The sequence below is a fragment of the Serinus canaria genome, chromosome 20 (assembly GCF_022539315.1).
Source record: "Serinus canaria isolate serCan28SL12 chromosome 20, serCan2020, whole genome shotgun sequence".
In the NCBI taxonomy this organism is placed as follows: domain Eukaryota; kingdom Metazoa; phylum Chordata; class Aves; order Passeriformes; family Fringillidae; genus Serinus; species Serinus canaria.
This window is the reverse complement of record NC_066333.1, coordinates 11,171,136-11,191,375: the sequence shown is the minus strand read 5'-3', so window position 1 is coordinate 11,191,375 and position 20,240 is coordinate 11,171,136. Positions and strand designations below refer to the sequence as shown.

General features: G+C 44.5%; 1 protein-coding gene across 3 annotated transcripts in view; it reads left to right on the top strand.

Annotated features, from left to right (window-relative positions):
- Positions 1-20,240, top strand: part of PHACTR3 (phosphatase and actin regulator 3) — a 100,317-nt gene that overhangs the window by 36,797 nt on the left and 43,280 nt on the right. For all 3 annotated transcript variants that reach the window (XM_009093130.4, XM_018917382.3, XM_018917383.3), the window contains exons 2-3: positions 15,260-15,421; positions 16,279-16,356. In XM_009093130.4, the coding sequence (XP_009091378.1) occupies positions 15,260-15,421; positions 16,279-16,356 (240 nt within the window). The remainder of the gene's footprint in view (positions 1-15,259; positions 15,422-16,278; positions 16,357-20,240) is intronic.

Below are 20,240 nucleotides of genomic sequence, written 5' to 3'. Positions count from 1 at the left end.
GAAACAAAAGAATCAGAGGGATGAAAAGCCAAGAGGGATGAGGAGACCCGAAGAACCCTTTATGGAGCTGCAGTTAACTCTTGTTTACAGCCCTTTCACTGTGCATTTAGGCACTGGAGCATTGTGAATATGAATGTGTAAGACAGCTCTGTAATAGATGCCAAAATCTAACTTCTAACTCGTGCCTTATCTTGTTTTATTTGAAAGTCATCATGCATGCTACTCAGATGAATGAGATGCATTATTGAGGAGGGGTTAGGAGCAGCCTGGCCGAGCGAGGCAGGCTGAGCACTGGGGAGCTGGGTTGGGTTTACAGGATCTCTGGTGCTGACTGGGCCACTCTAAAATCAAGCTCCCAAACCCTCTCTCACTCTGACCTCCACGAGAAGCAGCTATTTTGTAATCAAGTCCATATTATCAGCAGACTCCTTGATGGCTTTTTTTAGATTTCCAACATGTAGTTACGTAACATAACGTGTAATGCTGCGTGCACACCCCTATACAGTATAGATATATTATATAGATACAGACTAGAAAACAGCTGCTGAACTTGTGATGCATAAGCCAAGAAGAGCAAACATGAGGGAAGGGCATCTGTTCTGCTCTGGAAAGAGAGATGCTCTGCATCCCCCTTGCTGGCTGCAGCTGCACAGCACAGGCTCATGCCCTGTGAAAATCCTCTCCTCGCTGCTCTTGTGGCAGAAGCTGCTGGTGAGAGTTGAGGTCACTGAGCACAGTGAAGTACTCAGGGGCTGGAGCCACCATGGGCTGTCTCTTTTTTGCCACCCCAAGCTCAGGGCTGGGGCACAGGCAGGGATGCTCCCTGAGTTTCCCATCACCTTCTGGCACAGCCAGGCTCTGCAATCCTACGAGAGGCTGATGTTGACACCAGCTCTGTGCACGAGGGCTTTTAGCAGCAGGACAGGTTTCCTGCAGAGCAGGCATGGGCAAATGACCATATTTCTGTCAAATCAGCCAGAGCTGGGTTACACTTTCTGCCAGCTCTGTGCTTTATGCCAGACTGATGCCAACTGGGGGATGACAGACAATTCTTGATACGGCACAAAGTGCAAGTGGTGCAGAGAAATGATACCTGATCCAGCAAAAGGCCTGCTGGAACACTGTGGACTAATCAATGTATTTTAAACAATCTGAGAGGGCAGAATGAATTTCTATTGGATTTGCACTTTGTACCAATGGAATTGTGGTCATTTTGATCTGTTACTGAATGCCCTAAAACTCTATTTATTGGATACTATCCCAAGAGTCTGTAAACCAAGACCTGCTTGACATGTCTGTATCTTCTAAGGAAAGAAGATACATACTCTTGTGGAAGAAGAGTTGTGTTAGGGGGTCTGAGCTGCTGTATCTAATCCCATGCCATGCATACATCATGGAAATACATAATTCCTCCCATCCAGCAGCCTGCAAATGGGGAATGCTGCTTAGCTCTCCATTTAAATGCTGCAGAGATAGAACTGGGTTTGGGTTACTCAGAGATCTCTAGCACAGTGCTCACTTTACAAATCCTTTGCCTCCATTTCCTTGTTAAAGCAAGAACAACATCCAGAGAAGTATTTGATTTTCAGCTTTAAGCCTTCTATTCGGGTTTCACTGTGTTTATTGTGAATCACATGTTTTGGGCAACACAGCCCTGTGTTTTTGTGAATGTGATCTCTGCATGATCCCACCAGGAGTGCACAAGACACGTAACTCATAACTCTGGAGTGAATCCCTAGAATGGCACCTGGGTGCAGAGTCAGCATGTGAAGAAAATTACCAAGTCCTAGCACATGTCAAGGAAGTAAAGCCTAATGGATCAGGTGCCTGGAAGCAGGATATGAGCTACTGAGTATAAAATATCCCTTTAAACTCCTGGGGAGGTGTTCTGTTTGCTGATTTATTGTGACAGGAATTCTCATCCTTTGCCCACATGAAATGTCATCCCAGCTCTGGTATCAATTTCATCCCTCTGCAGGGAGATCATGGGGACACAGCAACACCTGCTCTGCTCATCTTGGGGCATCTGGGTTAGGCTCAGGCTTGGCTGAGCAGCACCTGGGGAGGTTCTGCTGCTGCATTAGCTCTGCCTGGTTTTGGGCAGGAAGGAAAATCCATGGTTTTCAGGGCTGTCAGTCTGGGATCCCCCAGTTTGCTTCCCCCAGCACTGAGGGACAAGATGGGTGGGATTCTAGCAGGGGTGTAGTAGCCATGGGATGCAAATGATGCCTTGTCTATCATCCTGCCTTCTGTCCAAATAAATGTGTGCATTCTGAAACCACTATCTGAACTCATCATCCAAAGGCTATACTGATAGCCAGATGGCAGAATCATAATTTTTTGTTCTTTCAAGCTTTTCCCCAGTAGCTTTAAATAGAAGAATAAATTTTCCACAGAGAAAAAAATCATCTATTAATAGCATTAGATCATTTCAGCACTTGAAAGGAAGAAATTAGTTGAGGGTTTTTATAAGGGTTTTTTTTTTAATACTTTCTAAAATATTATAAGTTCTTTTATTGTGCAAGCAAGGGTGTCCGCCTTCAGAGTTTTAATTACTAGGAAAAAAAAAAATTCTCCTTCTCTGAGTTCAAAAAACAAATATAGTGAATAAGATTATGTGAAATGACTTAAAATAAACATCTTCAAACAATCTGGCCCTATGTGTCAGTTCTCTGTCATGCTTTGATAATCTCATTCTGTTGTTGAAATAGATTTACACAGATTGCAGAGGAGGCTGGGAGCCGATTGAAAAGATTTCTGCTTATCCAGTGCACTGAATTGCCAATCAGAGGTGATGTTCTGGGGGGCAGACTCAATAAATTCCTCCCTGTATTTTCTCATAACTGAGAAAATTCAGCCAGTTCCACTGCTGTGATCACACATTCTAAGTTCTCTCCTCATTCATTAAAGAAAATGAGAGGAAAACAAGCTGCAGGCTTTGCTGCCTTTTCCAAATAAACTTTGTTATCCTCTTATGTAAAACACTGGGATATTCCAAGTGGCAAAGAGCTTTATACACAGCTTCACTTAAAAGCAAAACCATAAAACATGTTTTGTTCTGCAGTCACTGAAATTCCAGTCATTTATGGCAATGAATGGGCAATGTCAAAGGAACATATGGTATTTTTAGCTCTGCTTCATTACCCAAGGTTGTAAACGAACTCTGAATACTTGTAATGTCTAAAAGCTTTCTCAGAGAAGAAAGGCTGTTCCTGCATAGTCTTGATTAAAGTCAGGCTGTTCCTGAGCAGAGGCTCAGCAAACTGCACTGAGCAGGGAGGGGAGGCTGCAGGATGAGCGGTCAGAGCTGTGCAGAGGTGAAATGACAGCAAAACCAGGCTGTGAGAGCAGAATGGCTGTAGAGAAGGGGAAGGGTAGCCCAGTGAGAAAGGGAAGAGTCTCTGGTAGGGAGATGTGCCTTCAGTGTGACCAGCTCCTTGTCTGACCTCCTGGGCAGGAATTTAGGGCTGAATCTCTGTGCTCCAGCCAACAGGACTGAGCCAGGGCACGCAGAGGAACAATCACACAGGCCTATAAATGCTGCACAGCTGATGGGCACATTTGATACCAAGAGCCTCTGTTAATGTTTCACAACATCTTTTTACTCTTGTGTGTTTGCTCTTTGAATCCTTTTGACCCCCCAGTGAATTTGGTTTATGATTAAATTGACCTTTTTTTCTTTTTCCTCTCACTGCACAAGATCCTTGACCTGGTTTGCTGTGCCCTGCTCACTCCAGACATGAACCAGAGGAAGAGGGGTCTGGCTTCTTCTCAATTAGTTTTGGCATTTGAGAATGAAGGATGGTTTTCCCCCATTGTTTCTAAATATTTCTTAGGCAGCCTCAAACAGATTTAGTTTGGATATAACTTACACTGTACAGGAAGGGACATTGGATGAACTTATTATCTTGGAACAATGTGGAGCAGTGTGGCAAGCACTGAACTCCCTCCCAGTTCTTATAAAAGCCTGTGGATTTCAGAGTTTCTTGGAACATCACAGGATCAAATCCAAATTATGCCTAGACCAGTGAAATTCAATATTGTCATTACACAAAACAATCCACAAAGTCAACAGCAGTCTGAAATCTGCAAATGCTGGAGAACAATTACATGAATTTCAAGAGAGTTGTATGGAAATCCTCAGGTATCTTTGTTATTATTACACTCATAAATGATCTCTATTTGCAGCTAAGATATTGTCACTTCCTTTATTGGTTCCCATGGAGGTTTCTGGTACAAAGAAGCTTTCAGGAGATTTTTGTGGCTTTTTAGTGGCATCCCCCAAAACACAAAGAGGCTCCTCCTGAGGAAGCAGTTATTACAATGTTGTGGGGGGTTCTTGTTTCCAGCTCTCCATGACTCATGCAGGCAGCTGAGAACACAGTTAAAATATGAGTGCTGAAAAGAAACTGAGAAGAGGGAGTAGTTATTCCACTTCTCTCTCTCTTGGAAGAACTAAACCATACATAAATTTAGGTCAGACAGGGTAAAAATATTCCATGCTGGTTTTCCTTCCAAGCTGTTTGGGCTTAGTGAGACATAAAAACAGGCCCAGGATATGGTTGAAATGAACAAGACTATTATTTCCTTGTTTAATAAGAACCTCTTGGACTGAAGCAGAAATTCAGTTCATAGTCTGTGGTGGTTATAAAATGATAGTTTTGTCACAGAGCTGGTTATTCCTTTTGTGTAAAAAATAATAAATTAAGAACTAAAAAAATAGGAGAAGAAAGTAAGAAAAGAAAGTCAAATATTCCTGCTGATGAAAGGCAAATGTTAGAAAAACACTCATTGGAGGTTTCTGTCTTGAAAACATGTCCTGAATGAAAATCAAGAGCTGGAGACCAAGGAGCTCTCTGGGATTGCTGGTTTACAAAAATTTGAATTTAAAACTTGTGGCCAGTAAAATGAACAAAATTTGCCTCTACAAACAGAGAGCCTCCTGTCATGCTTTGGCTTAGGAAATGGCTGTTGTTACATTTTGTACTTTTGCATGAGTCCTGACCAGAAGAACAGAAGTGGAATCATGTGAACACTTCTCAAAATTGTAGATTCTTCACATATTTTTTTCACCACTGTATTATAAATTAAGTCTCTTACATAGAACTGGAGTAATCTTACATGTTCAGACAAAGTGTGCACGGTAGGACTTTGCAAATTCAAATGTAAATTTTCCAAAACATCCTGTGATTCCCAATAAACAAACAGCAGTGTCTGTTTGTGGGACATGGTGCAGAGAGGGTTTGGAATCTCAGGGCACACTGAGGTGCTCCACCTCCACCCTGCTGGCCCCAGCCCCCGGGGTTCCTCGACAGAGCCATGGGAAGATGTTGAGTAGGAAAATCTTGAGCAGCTCAGGAGCTGCTGCATCCTCTCCTGTGTGACCACAGGCTGGCCCAGGAGGAGCAGGACAACACCTGACACATCAACCACAGGTGACACCCAGCACTGCCAGCACTTAAAGGCACCTGTGGAGAACTTTTACCAATAGACTTCTAAAACATATCCATTAAAAAGCCATTTCTCAGCAGTTACCATGTACATTTTATTTTAGCTCCTGGCATTCTTTGTCCTTGCTTTGAATATGTTTCTTCCTCTGTGTGTTTCCATTTGAGGTGTAACCACTGCAGTCATTAAACATCCTACGTGTCCAGCCTACTGCCTAATATTCCTGGAGATTTTACCCAGCTGCAGACATATTGCTGAGGTTTATTCTGTGGCTGTTGCAGTTGTTGGAAGCTGTACAACCTCACCAACCCAAAAATCTTCTCCTTGAAAACAACTTGAGCTTAAAATGACCTTTACAAGATACCTCTCCTGTTCTTTCAAATCTAACCCTTTCAATAAATGGGGATAATGTCTTTTCTAAACTGTTTTTAGCAGCAGTTCTCTAGATTGCATGGAAAGAATGTTTTATAAACTAAGAAATGAACACAAAGCCTGAACTGCAAGAAGACTGACTCCAGTTAATAAAACCAGTACCACTCTTGTTAAATGCAGGGTCCTTTCTCCACTAAATTCAGTGCCCTGTGAACATTAGAAGAAAAGCTGAAAGAAACTCATCCATCTGTGCCTTACATTTGCTTTTCCTGTCACGACCTCAGCATCATTCTAGGAATTTTGAACTTGCCATTGTTAATTTATGCATAGCAATTTCATGAATGCTAAAATGTGTTGCTGGAAGGCCCTGGGAAGGTACCTGCCACTCTGGACACAGGTATTTATAATGGAAAAATGCAATATAAGGACATTTCAGATAAGCTCTAATATAAGGAAAAATGCAACACAAGGGAACTTCTACTTTACCAAAAATTTGGGAGTCAGTGTCTTGATGAAAGTTGGTGAATATTGATACCAGCAAGTGTTACGAATTTGCATGTGTGATTAGGGGCTTTTGAATCTTTCAATTTAGTAAGACAAATAATGATCTTCATCCATCCTTTGGGAAGAAAACACAGGCACTCTTAGTTTATTTTTGGAAGGCTGCTTGTTTAGTTTGGCTGGTATTTTTATTATCAAGAAGAATCTTGTTTCCTTTGCACTTTGTGAGGAAAGAGCTCGTTCACTGTCGAGTTGGAGTCACAAGATCACACCACTGCTGCTTAACAAATGCAGCCAGGAGGTGTTGAGTCCTCAGCACCAGCTGCTCACAGCCCCACTTCCAGCACTGCATTTCTTGCTAATGCAGACCCAGCCAATAAATCACATTAGCAGGAGGAATTGCTGTTACTTCCATAGTTCTCCCTGCTTGGCTGCTCGGTGACACAGAGAGTTAATGGACAGACATTGCTGTTCTCCTGCCAAAATTCTCATTTTGTTTTGGCCACGTGGGACACTGGTTCTCTGTTTTGCTGTTTCTTACACAGGCCAAGGATTACAACTCAGTAGCTTGTTTTTCCTAGTTCCTATAATAGAAGAAGGAAACAACCTGGAATGGAGTAATTCCAAGAGCTGCAGAGGAGACAGCTTCATATGTTTAGAGTAATTTCCATGTTTATTCTTGCTCTGAAGATCCTGCCATTTCCATTACGACTAGATTGTGGTCTTGGTTCAGGCAAACACTGATAATCACTACAGTAAATTTGATAAGCAATTATTTCTCTTGGCCCTTGACCAGAGAAGAATTGAATTTTAGAAGGCATGCTGCAATTTGGTTAGACCAGTGCTTTAAAACCCTTATGTGAGCTTTGAGAAAGTTCCATGCTAAGGATGATGTTTAATGTAGGATTTACCAGGTGACAAGTGCCATCCCCCTTGGGGACTTGGTAGCATCTGACTCTGCTGTGTTTAAACACAGATGTGGCTTTTCAAAGGTGCTGGGGGTTTGTGGTACCTTGCTTTGGAGAACTGTTGAGTATTTGGTATAACTGCCTTGGTGAGAGGCACCAGTAGACAGTGGAATAAATTATTCCTTAAAAACAATGTTCTCCTTTAAGCGGTTTCTACGTGTGCCTCATATTTACAAATGTTACATCCAGCAGAGCAAACCATCCCTAGAAGGTGTTTAAGATCCATTCAGGTGAAATGACCTCCCAAGAAGGGTTTCATTAAATTTCTGTACCAACCAGGTGTATAAATCACTGGTAGCTTTAGAACAGTTTTACAAGGACCCACATTGGATGCACAGCCTTAGACAAAAGTTGAATTTGGTCACTGGGCCTGTTTTCTATTTACCTTTCCCTGCAGCTGTTCTGGTTTATGTCAGAGTTCTGTTGTCTAAGTATTCCTTCTCCCAAATCTCTGTCCTGTTCTCTAGAGCAGGCCTGGAGTGAGCAGCAGACTGATGACTGAGGTGTGTTTGTTGCCAGTGGGTGTGAGGAAAGCAAGAATGGGAAGCAGCAGAAGTGATAAAGGAGAAAACAAAACAAAAGGAGATGCTCCTGCATTTCACAGAGCACAAAGAGTGTTTTCCATCTGCAGCAGTGGCACTGAACAGTGACAGCACCAACTGAGAGCTGTGATGTGTTCGAGCAAAGAGGGAAATTATGCATGGAATTAGAAAGGCCTGAAAGTGCCTGGGACATGAGGATTTGATTAATTCTTGAATAGACAAGCTTGGGATAGATGTAAAGTGAGAGCTGACTGTGTGTCTGACAGATACAGGCTCCCATAAACTGGAGAAACTCTAAACAGATCAGTCCTGGGCCATGAATCCCAGAACAAGCAGTGGGGGAATCCCAGAAACGACTCCAGACTCCCAGAAAAGCAGTCCCTGCTGGAAACACGGTGCCTTTACACCGATGGCCTCCCTGGGTGTTCATGTCCCTCCAAAGGCAGCTGCTGTCAGGGATAGCTGCAGTGGAAGGGATTTGAAGGTGCCTCTTGGAGACTGCCCAGGGTGTGTTTCAGTCGGCAGACTCCCTGAGGATGCTATAAAAAACATCCTTTCAACAGGTTTGCAGCAAGGCTACAGCTAATTAAACAACTGCAGGTGATGAAAGGCTGGTCCTGCAGTGCAGACAGCAGCTTTACTGCTCTGAGGGCATCCAAAACATCCCTGTGCTCCCTGTGTCCTGCAGCACAGCATCCCTCCAGGAGCCTGGGGAAACTGCCCAGCCCTGGGGATGTGTTAGGTGTGTGGCACAAACCCCTGCAGCTGCAGAGGGACAGACTTGGCACAGGCCCCTGGCCCTCTGCAGAGGCAGTGCCCATCTGAAAGGATTTTTATTTCATTTGAATGGATTTTTTGTGGGGAGATGCTGCTGTGCTGCCCCAGCCAGCTCTCACTGGGGGAGAGGCTTCGCCCTCTCCAAGACATTGTACAGGCTCAGGTAACTGAATTAACAGTGATTACACAGCAATCCCTCATCAGACTCATTTTCTTATTGTTACTGAGCTCTTTCTTACCCAGGTAAGGCTGTTGTGGGTTCCTTTATGCAAACACTGACAAACCTCTTTTGCTAATGAACTGCTAATGTCACACCGTGCATTGTAAATCACAGCAAGTGGTGTTGGAGCTTGACACAACCATCCAAAAGCATGAAAAGTTCCTGATTAATTTCTTTGCACCTCGGCTCACTTGGTGGTAATGCTGGTAGGTGATATGTCAACTTTCCAAAGGAACGTTTTCTGGAAGAAATCACAAATCTCAAGCATACAAAGTATATTTTTATCTAAGAGATTTAGCTGGAGTTGCCACTTCCCTGCTCTCTTTCCTTTGATAAGCATAATCTGTTTCCCCATTCATGTCAGGGTAACCTGGTTTTAAAATCCAAATACTTTGAAGGAGGCTCAGCAAGACAAAATGGAAATAAACTTCCCTGGCAAGTACAGCCCCCTCCTACCACCCACAAGTTATGCTTTGGGGTTTTTATTTTATTTCCTTCCATTAGAGAAAAATATTAAATCATATTTAACATACTGAAGAGCAGTGGAAATTGTAGAAGAGGGACAAATGGCAAACCTTTTGAGTCTGAAGTAAAAATAGAAGTTCAGACTTTGGAGACCACATAGTAAACTTGCATTTTCATGCAGGGAAGTATAAAAACTTAATTAGGATTTATATCACTCAGCAAAAGGAGAAGTGATTGAGGCCAAGCACAGCCTTTACTGAGGGGAAGCTGAACCCAGAGCTGTCTCTGTATTTCCCTGCTATTTATCTTTTATTTTCACCCTGCTTTCATGGATCTCTGTGAGTCTGCAGCCTGCACACATTTCCTGTGCCAGATTTTCCCCCCAAGGTAACTCAGGGATGACGTGGATGCCATGTGGGTAAACCTGGCCCACTCTCCATCTGCTCCTTGGGAGGTTCAGCTCTCAGAGAGATGAAATCCACGGCGGGAAATCAGCAACATCAAGGGTTGCAATAAGAGAAGAATTCCAAGCCATTTTTTTCCTTACACCACTGACCAGACAAAACCTAAAAATTTGGATAGGTAAATGGCTGAATTGGCACCTCAAACCTGTAGTTTTCCCTACTTTATTTCCTTGTTTTTTTGGTCTAATGAATATGATGTGTCACAGCAGCAATCTATAAGTAGCTGTGCACCCAAAATCAGCTCATGATTACATTCAATAATTGCTACAGGTACCTTGCCTTTCTAAATATCTGTCAAGAACTAGGTTTTCTCTTTTACAAAGGATTATGTGTAAGTTTTTTACCAAACTAGTCCCAAACAATACTGCAACATTTACAGCTTCAAAGACAAAGTCCTTCAAAAATTAAATAAATTTCAGGTTCATCAAAAACTTCTTTTCTCTTTAATAATTTTCAGTTCTAGTTTCTAACAGACATTCAAAACTGCAAAAATAAAAATACTCTATGTTCAAAAAACTGAAATGGAAACTTCAAACTGGAACATTCTGCTGTAGTTCTCTTTCAAAGAGAGTCAAGAAAGAGCATGTCTGCAGAAATGCAGGTGACAGAAAACATTTTTAGAACAAGGAAGAGCTCCATCACAGGAAACATCTAACTAGTGCAATAAAAAACCTCTTCAGTTTGAATTCTGCTTCTCTGGAACTTATGACAGAAGCATTCAAAGGCTTCCAGACATAAGTAGCTTACCCCTATCCTGCATGTTCAGTCACTGTGGACAGTTCTCTAGTTTTCAGGATGCTAAACTAAGGAAAAGGGGGATTCTTCCTGCTGCTAATTCTCTTTCACAATGCTCAGGATAATCTTTACTCTCAAACCAGCAGCACCTTTCTGCCTTCCCTGCCCTGCAGGCTCTTCTCACTGACTAGGACCACCTTGAGGGAAGTGCTGGCTTGGTTTGGGAGTGACCAGGGGGACACAGGAACCCTTTAAAAGCTCAGCTCCCCCCGTGTCATCCTCCTCACCTCCTTTCTAGAGGAACTCATGAATTCCAGGCAGCACTGAAAGTTACTGGTGGTAAAGGCACCTCTATCCCAGAAGCCAGAAAGGTCATTGTGATTCCACTCACTGTCTCTGCCCTCTGCAGTGGAGCAAAGGGAACCTTTATTTCCTTTTTTAGCTCAATACAGGAGTTGCAGAGAGAGATGCAATGACAGTAAAGGGGAAAACATGCAGAGCTGCATCACAAACCAATTCATCAGCAAACAGAGCACGCCTGCCTTACAAATTTGCCTGCAGCTCTTGTCTGCTGTGTTATTTTTAAACTGCCTGCAGGTTGCAGATTTTTCAGTGGTCCTTCTCCTACTAATGTACACACAGAATGTAGCAAGACACAACTTTCATTACTGTGAATTTAAGTTACCAGAATTCCCAGCACATTAAAATTCAGCATCCTTCATCTTCCCACAAACTTCTTGCTGCATTCACAGGAGGACATCCCGTGTCCCCTGCAGCCTGCCTGCATGGCAAGGTCAGTGTGACTCAGCCCTGCATCCCTGATGTTCCCAGCTGCCCTTCCTCAGCCTGTGGAATGCATCATGCAGTTGCTGTGATCAGCAGGCATCCAGCTCCACACTCTGCACAAACCCAGAAGATAAACCCAACTCACTGAGCCCAGTGCTCAGTTTAACAGTGCTCTTATCACCCAGACATGATCACCTCAGCACCAGCCCCAGCTGCTGCAGCAGTGAGAGCTGTGGCAGCTCAGGGCACTCTCCCATCACACAATTCACAAATCTCCCAGCAAACCTGCCCCACTGCTGTGGGAGGCTGGCTGGGATGGAGGCAGGGTCTGCCATGTGCAAATGGGAGAGTTTCTATGAGCAGAAAACCTTCCCAATGATTGCACAATTCCCACAGAGAGGGGAATCACAGGAAGAGTGCTCTATTTATGGCACCACAACGTTTTAAGGAAGAAAGCAAGGGGGTGTTTTTCACCACAACTGCTGCTGATGTAAACAGAAGCTGCAGATGCTCAGACTTTCTGAGGGGTCAGACCCTGGAGCCAAATGTAATGGATATTATCGTTTGTTTGCTTCTTCTTTGTTGCCTGCTTGATTCTGCAGCCCAGAGCTGCACTGCAGAGCAGTGCCTGTCACTTTGGAACCTCTCCCCTCCTCTGACTGGGGATGTCTCAGACATTAACCCACTCACACTGCACCACTGCTAGGAGCTCTAGAAATTACCCCAGCTAGCACTGTAAGAACTGGCCCACATCACTAGCAGGGCACAGCCAGATTGCTTTCCACCCCTTTGGCACACATGGAGCAGGTGAGGAGTTTGTGATATGGGAAGGGCTTGTTCTGGGACTGAAGCTCCAGCACAGAAGTCTTTGCCCTCAAATGTACAGCAAGGAATTGAAAGTGATTTTGGCATAAACAGCCAATAAGCTTCAGCCAGGGCAAAATCCTGTGGCCCCACAGGGTGGAGGGTTGCCTGCTTGTGGGGCAGTGAGGGCCAACAGGCTGGCCTGGCTCTGCTGGGCTTAAACTGGTGCTCTCTGGACCCTGATAGTGACTTCCCTCATCCTTCCACATTACACAGAGAGTTAAGCTGCTGCTTGCTTCCCCCTGCTGATTTGGAGAGTCATGGTTTGGCTCTTGGCTGTTTGTATTTTGCAGACATCCCCTGTGTAATTGCATGGCCTGGCCCCAGGCTGTCAGGCTCTGGGAGAAATAACCACATTATTCCACAGAACAGTTAGCATAATTAAAATATTGACTGCAGATTAAAAAAAAATGTGCTGAATGTTTCACAGAGTGGTTGGAGGGTTGGCAAGCCTTGGCAGCCTGTTGGCTGCAGGAGCTGGCTGATATTTAGGAGTGCCTTCTCTTCCAGCAGTCTCTGCTGTACGTGGGAACTGCTTTTTGTGCTGTCAACTTCTGATCTCCCAAGCAGCCAACCCACAACCAGGAGAAAATGAACTGACTGGAAATGAGGTGCTCCAAGGGCTCTCTTGTGATTCTCATTGCCAGTGAGACCACTTCCATGTTATTCAGGACTTCAGGACATCTCTCTTGCTGTGTCTCTATTTTTGTGTCCATCTCTCCCCATGCACAGTACAGAAACTGCATATGGTGAGAAGGACTGCTTGTACCACATGAAAAACATTAATAAAGTTAAAAAGCCCACAAAAATCTCCACTGGAACATATGTTTTAGCTGCTGTTGCTTCTTTGACATTGGATTTGTACCTGTGTTTCCTCTGCAATCAGTCTAAGGCACAAAGTCCTTGCATTTCCACAGCCAAGAGGGCAAGAAAGGGAGGGAAGAAATGCAGTTGGCAGGGCTGGTATAAACCACAGAAATACTCAGGGAAACCTCAGTGTCCTTGTGATGTCTCCCCATTCCCTTTTTTAGGGGAATATCTGGGACCATGAGCATTGCTGGAGATCCACAGCTTCGGGTTCAAATGTTTTCCTGGTTCTTTGTGTATCCCCTACTTGGCAAAAACTTCAAAGGCCTCATGCTACCAGTATTAAACAAAACACGTGGGGGATGTCTGACCCACTTTGCAGGCACCTCCATCCCAAAGGAAACACAGCAGAGCCAGTAAATCAGCTTCTTGTTTAATCCTCACTTCCATGCCTGAGAAACTCCTGGCCTGGGAGGAGCAGCAGTGCAGGGTGACAAGGAGCAGGGACAGCTGAGCTGAGCTTGTCCCTCTCCACTGCAGCTCCCAGGGACAGGGCTCTGATTCACAGCCTCATCTGCAGCTCTTTGGAGATGAGCTAATTTCATGAACACTTCTATTTCCACTCAAGAGGTGTCACAAGAAATTTCCTGAGGCTTCTATTACAGCTTTAAAGTGATCATAATAGCAAGTTAATAGGAGATCTACTCTGCCATTTTCCATTCTCATTGCTATTGCTGTAATCAAGTGCAGCTCTAATTCTTCAAAGCTTATTTCTGTGGTACTTCTCATTTTTGAATACACTGCTAGGAAAGGAGCAGAGTATCTTGGCACTCCAGCTGTGGTCTGTAGGCTGCTGCTTTCCTTCTGTGAATTACTATTTTCTGCTCTCAACTTAATACTGACCTCCAGATTGTAAATTATAAATATCACCTTGGGTAGGCACCGTGCGTTCAAAGGAAAAAAAAATATTACTTTAAATCTCTTGTAAATTAAACCCCCAGATAAACTCAGTGGAACGAGAAAAAAGGTGCTCTGATTTCAATACAAAGAGAGAATTTCACTGGGCATGCATGATGTGTGTGGGGAATTGTCACAGCTTTTCTCTGCTCTAATAGTTCACATAGCCAAGTTTTTAGTTTGTCTCCACTGAGTGATTCATCTCTATTACCAGTATTTTCAAAATTAAATGGAAGAGGAGGAATGTGTTGATTCCCCTGCTGTGTTTAATAATCTTCCAAAAATTATTTCCTGTTTACTTGGAAATCCCCACCTCCATGCTGTGATTTAGGCATTTGCACCCTGTTAACTTAAAAACAAAGCCTAGAAGATGCTGGATATGTATGATCTTGCAGTCATAAAGCAATTTATGATAAATGTTGCTGTTCCAGAGAAAAATTACTTGGAAATGTACATATGTTCATAGCTTCACATTCCCAATTTAAATCTTAACTGGTTCTTGGGAAAAAAAATACAACTTGCTGCTCAGTTTTTTTTTCTGTAACAGGTCTGATGGCAGCTTCTCTTTCAAGAATTACTGCACTGGTGCTGTAACACAGATCTCAGTAAAGACTGAGATCAATAACCCCATTTAGGGGACTGTCCCCTGTCCTCCATGGCACTGGCTGGCACACAGCTGTAAATACTCAGTGGGTATTGTTTCTTGCAACACTTGTCTAGAAGCAAAACTTGTGGTGCATTTTCAAGGAAAATTATTAAAAATACCTAAATTGCTTTTCCAGCTGAAGCATTATCTTTGAATTCCTGTGGCTTGGCTGAACAAAAGGGAAAGAATTTTCCCCTTAGCTTTCTCAGGGAATAAAATTTCACAGTAGTTCTGAGATTTTACTTACATAGCACATATCAAACAAACTCTTCTTTTATATAAGATTTGCATTAGCTCACAAAAGTCAGCATGTTCTGTGTTAGCTCATGTGAAGAGTTCATTTAAAAGGCAGCAATATCCTGTGACCCAGGAACAGAACTGGAATCTGGGGATTCCAAAGGGATCTGAGCTCTCTCACACTTCCTCTCAGCTTTTCGTAAAGGTCTGCATTTTTGAAATGAGCATTACATTTATGTGATTAACTGGAGGCCACCTGAGCCTGATTTACAGATGTGTTTGTTAAACTTCCAGTGCTCCTGTTAAAGCCATGGGGAGCTCTCAGCTCTGCAGGTTTCAGGAGGCTGTGGCAGCTCCCTGCAGCTTTTGGGGGCACAGTGACCCCACTGCCTTGGTGAGCACCTCTGCCTGCCCTTTGCAAGTCACTGTGGGGTTTTGTCTAACAGGTTCTTCCCCTCTCCCTCTCCCAGATGAGATGGAGCAGTCCCCTGCAGTGCGTTCTGACTACTTGGTCTCAGGGATTCGAACTCCACCAGTGAGGAGGAACAGCAAACTGGCAACACTGGGCAGGATCTTCAAACCATGGAAGTGGCGGAAAAAGAAAAATGAGAAGCTAAAGCAGACATCTGCAGGTAGGCTGGGAGCAGGAGAGGGATGCTGCACAGCAGAGCCTTCATGGGACATGTCAGAGGTGACCGGGGCCAAACCCAATTCAGAGGTGCCAACATTCAACAGATTAATAATGCTTAAGGCTCAGAGGGGTCCATAGAGGCTGACTTCCTATATAACACAATTTAGTACATTTAGAAGGAAAGGTCAAAATACAAGAGTGAAGCACGAGCCTTGCCCCCAGACTGCTTTCCATGGGCTGTCCCTTCTCCACACAGGCTACATTTATGGCCCCAAGTATTGTCACCCCTTTTATTTGGGGTGAAGTTTATATAGGTCACAGTAACATGATGAGAAGTGACAGGAGGGAGCTGCAGCATGTGAAATGCCTTCCCTCAAGCAGCTGTCTGTGAGGGGAAGGAGCCCAGCACACAGCACAGCCTCTTCTCACTGGTCTCCAGGCACATCCCAGGAGATCAGTATGGAGAGAATCTCACTTGCATTTTCATAAGATGGGACAGTGCAGCTCCCTCCACTTGCTGCTGTATCCTGTGGAAGTGTCCCAGTGGAGGACACTGTCCAAGGCAGCTCCAAGGTGCCACAGTAAACAGCAGGGAGCTCTGAAATCCCTGTGACTCTGCACCCAGAGTGATCTGACAGCACCTCACACCACAAACCTCAGCTTTACGTGGGTGATTTTTACAAAGAAAGAGGCAAAACCAGCTCATCAATCCATGCTTTCCAAAACAAAATCCTTGCAGTCCTTTCCAGGCACACAGGAGTTGAGACTAGAGGGAATTTCCATGTTGCCTCTCTCTCACCCCATTACATGACTGCCCTGTTGGTAACTGCTGCTGTGTTGTGCCACTGTTTTGTGCAGTGCTGGAGAAGAAGATGACAGCACGGCAAGGGAGGGATGAACTCATTAAGAAAGGCCTTCTGGAGATGATTGAACAAGGTAAGTAAAAATTCTTCATAAATTTTTTTTGTCGGAGGCTCTTTCAGGACAGTAGGAAACACGGATTTGCAAAAGCAGAATAAACAAGCAAATGAATAAAACCCTTCAAACAGAGAGGAAAACTCAGTCTGAATTTAAGGCTTGTCATCCTTCAAGCTCCTCCCTGCTGCAACCAATCCATGCAGTTTAGTGTTTGATGCTCTCCCATCTTGAGTGCAGCTCTGTGTTCCCTTGGTTTACACGTGGTGCAGCCTGAGCTGGTACGTATGTTTTATGTAATTGCTCTAAACCCAGCTAAATCCTTCTGCCAAGAAATCCAGCTCAAGCTGGATAAATACAAACTCCAACATACACATGCAGTCAGCTAACATGAACAACCTATGGATCCAGAGCCCATCAAATGATCCCAATCTGATGTTTTCAGCTGTTTTTCCAGTACACCAAGTGTGTGATGTAGTGTGTTACCAGTCTGCCTGCTTTTCATTCCCGTGGAAAAGTGAAGCATTTAGTGGAGTCATTTTAAAGCCTTCCTGAGTACAAACCAGAAGTCATGGAAGGAAAGAAATAAAGTGTCAGAAACACTCACAAACGATGTGGTTCTTGTGCTCCAAAGTCCTGAGAGATGCTCAAGGGAGACACAGATCTGGGTGACTGTTCTGTGAGATTAACTGAGCTCCCAGTGTTATGGACAACATCCTTATTGCCATTCCCACCTAAACAGAGATAAACCCCACAAATCCATCTTTACTCTGAAAACATCATAGCAGAAAGTACTGTCATGAAAGAGGGCTGGCCTTTTGAGTTTGATTAATCTCACAGATACAAGTTATGTTCTTGGAAAGTAGTAATTGAGTTTCTTTTGTATAAAACAAATGCCATGCCTGTAAATAAACCGTGGGACAATACTCAGTGATGCCAAGCTGGAGTGAAACTGAGCAACTGAAGAGTCAGAAAAAGAGCATTTTAAATAGGATTTCTTTTTCCATGGAAGTAAAGCAATTTTAATATTATTCTGTTGGATATACTTTAAATTTCATATTAAATAATCTACCAATCCATTCATTTCTTTTAAAATGGAAGTTCTTAGAAAGTTCATTTTTAATTCCTGTCCATTGAAGTCTTTGTGTCTCTCATAATTCTAGATAATTAGTTGCCCTGTTAGCATATTAGCATTACTGGATATACACGATCTCCACTAGGAGCAGGAAAGTTCCCTATAATCCATGAATTTGAAGTCATGCTCTACAAAAAACCAGTAAAATAGAACTTCTGTAGAGCACATTAAGAGGCAATAATGAGGAATCAATAAACCTCTTGCATGCATAAAGAACGGTTGGGAGGAAAAGGTGATGCCAAGCAGCAAGATAATTTTAATAAAATTAAAATAGTTCAAATAAATACAGTCCAGTGAGGTGTGAGGACAACTTGTGCTTTTAACTAGACAGCTGCAAACAGACTGCTTACCTGTCTGCAGGAAAGTTGCCTGGAGCTCCTATAAACATCACACAAATTTCCAGTGCCTCCCTGTGTCCAGAAAGGGAAGAGTGGATCACAGTCAGCTGAAGGACATTGCAGCTGCCTGCAAGTTATTTGTCTTTACAGAGCGTTGTGAATCTCCAGGGTTATTTTATTATATTAGCAGAAGCAGCTTATTAACTGGAATAAAAACTGACCCAAATAATTCCCAGTAAATGATTAGTGCCCTACTTGGACTGAGCTGAAGTGGCAGCAGTTTCAAGGCTAAGTCCTCCTCTATGAAGTTGCAATTGTCAAAGCAGCAATACTGTGCAAAAAGACTACAGTAAATCCTCAAATCCCTCTATTCCATCAGGCTCTACTCCACTTCCATGGAGCTGATTCCTGCTCACTTTCATAAACAACCCAGCTGGGAGGATGCTGCAGTCTGAGAAGCCTCATGTGCTAGCAGTAGGTGCCACTCAGACCCATAGCATAAGGCCTGGCAGTGGTGTCTGGCAGTGGCCCTGGCAGTGGCCCTGGCAGTGGCCCTGGCAGTGGCCCTGGCAGTGGCATGTGTGGCTCTGAGCTCTGCACAGGGCTGGTGCAGGATCTGCAGTGCCCTGGGAGCAGCCCAGGGTGAGTAGCCCACACTGTCCCTGTGTGGGTGGACAGTCACCCTGGCAGGTTGTGTCACCCTTTCTCTCACACAGCCCCAGTCCTGGCTGGCCATTCACTGCGTGGCCTGGGCCACCTCTGTCCCCTGCTCCTCTGGGGCTCTGCTCACACCGGGCAGAAGCCCCTGGAAAACTCCTGAAGTGCAGCTTCACTCTGGGGAACCAGCTTAACTCCCTGGGAGAGGACATGGGTCTGGGACACAGGGGGGTCAGTTCCCAGCCAAGTCCCAGCCCTGCTCCTGGTTACCATGCAGTGCTAAGGGCTGGGGTTCTCCTTCCCCCTGGCTCTGAGGTCAGGGCTTTGTCCTGTCCCCAGACCATCTCTAAAATATGGTAAATATGGTGTTGGGACCCACTGGCACCCAAAGCATCACATCCACTTTGATGTAAGCACCAGCTGACCCTTCCTGCCCAGGAACATCGCTGTTGTGGGTCTCAGAAATGCTCCAAGAGGAACATCTTCTGTTTGCCAGCCCTTCATGAGCCCCTGCCCTCCCAGGGGCTGGGACCCCATTCCCAGGAGTCGCTGGTGCAGATCCACTGTGGCACAGCTGCCTTTCCCGAGGCTGTGAGGAATGTGCAGAGCAGAGTTACCTTGAGCACGTTTAGGGAGCTCCCCCCTCGATGTGTGTCCCCTTGGTGAGCACAAAGCTGGTCAGGTTTATGTGTACACCTCTGGGCAGGGGCTGCCTGTCAAGCCACAGGGGCAGTGGTTCACACACCCGTGATTATCTACAGGCTGCCTTCACAAGGAGCTGAAATGTAGGCAATGAACTTTTTCCCCCTCCCCTTCCCTGTATCATAGCAACTGTGCTACTGCAAGGGCTATTTTAAGAACAGTAACTTTTCACCAAACGTGATTATGAGGCAGACTGAGTGAGCTCAGTGTGCAAAAATACTGCATCCCTTCTGCAGCATCTCTGGGCCAAAATCTGATACCCTCACCCAAGAGCACAAGAAACGACCCTGCAGATTGTCCAAATAGCATCAAAAAGAGGTAACTGTGAATGTTGCTGTTTTAAATCAATGTTCAAGGAACTTGTAATGATAGCATTGCAAGAAAACACAGCCCTGGCAGGAGCTTCCAGAAAGAAGTGTCCAGGGATGAGAAATACAAGCTGGGAGGTGAAGGGTGGACAGCAGGAGCATTCATCAGCATGGAGAGCTGCCCAGAGAGGGAAGTGATGGCTTTCTGTGGTTTGCAACAGTGATGTAGATTTTGTAAATTCTGAGGGAGTAAAAGAGTAGTTTGTATTCTGAAGACTCTTGCCTGAATAAGAGAATACTAGAAAAGCTTCAGTCATCAAGATGCCTACAGCTGCAGGGATCACTGGCACAAAAATCTTTCAGAGTAAGCAAAGGGAGCAGTTTCTAGGTCTGCATGAGGAGGGATTTGAATTTCTGATCAGCTCAATCACACAGGATACACTTTTCAAAGCTGAGTAACTAAAACTGTGCTAAAACCTGCAGTTTGGTAGGAATATGAGCAGCCTTTCCTTCCTCCAGCATTGCTGGATGGCAGCGAGGGGTTCACAGAGCCTGGCACAGCCCAGACATGTCAGACCCACCTGGGAATGTGCTGCACTGCGGGCTCTGCTCATGCAAGGAAGGAATTGCCTTCTCCCAGAGACCTCTGACTGCCCATTGCTCATCTCCCACATGGCAGCTCCTTCCAGAGCACAGTGGCCACTTGCTGAGAAAGAGGTGTCTCCTTGAGAAACCTGAGTGGGTTTTTGTGCCAGATGGGCTGGT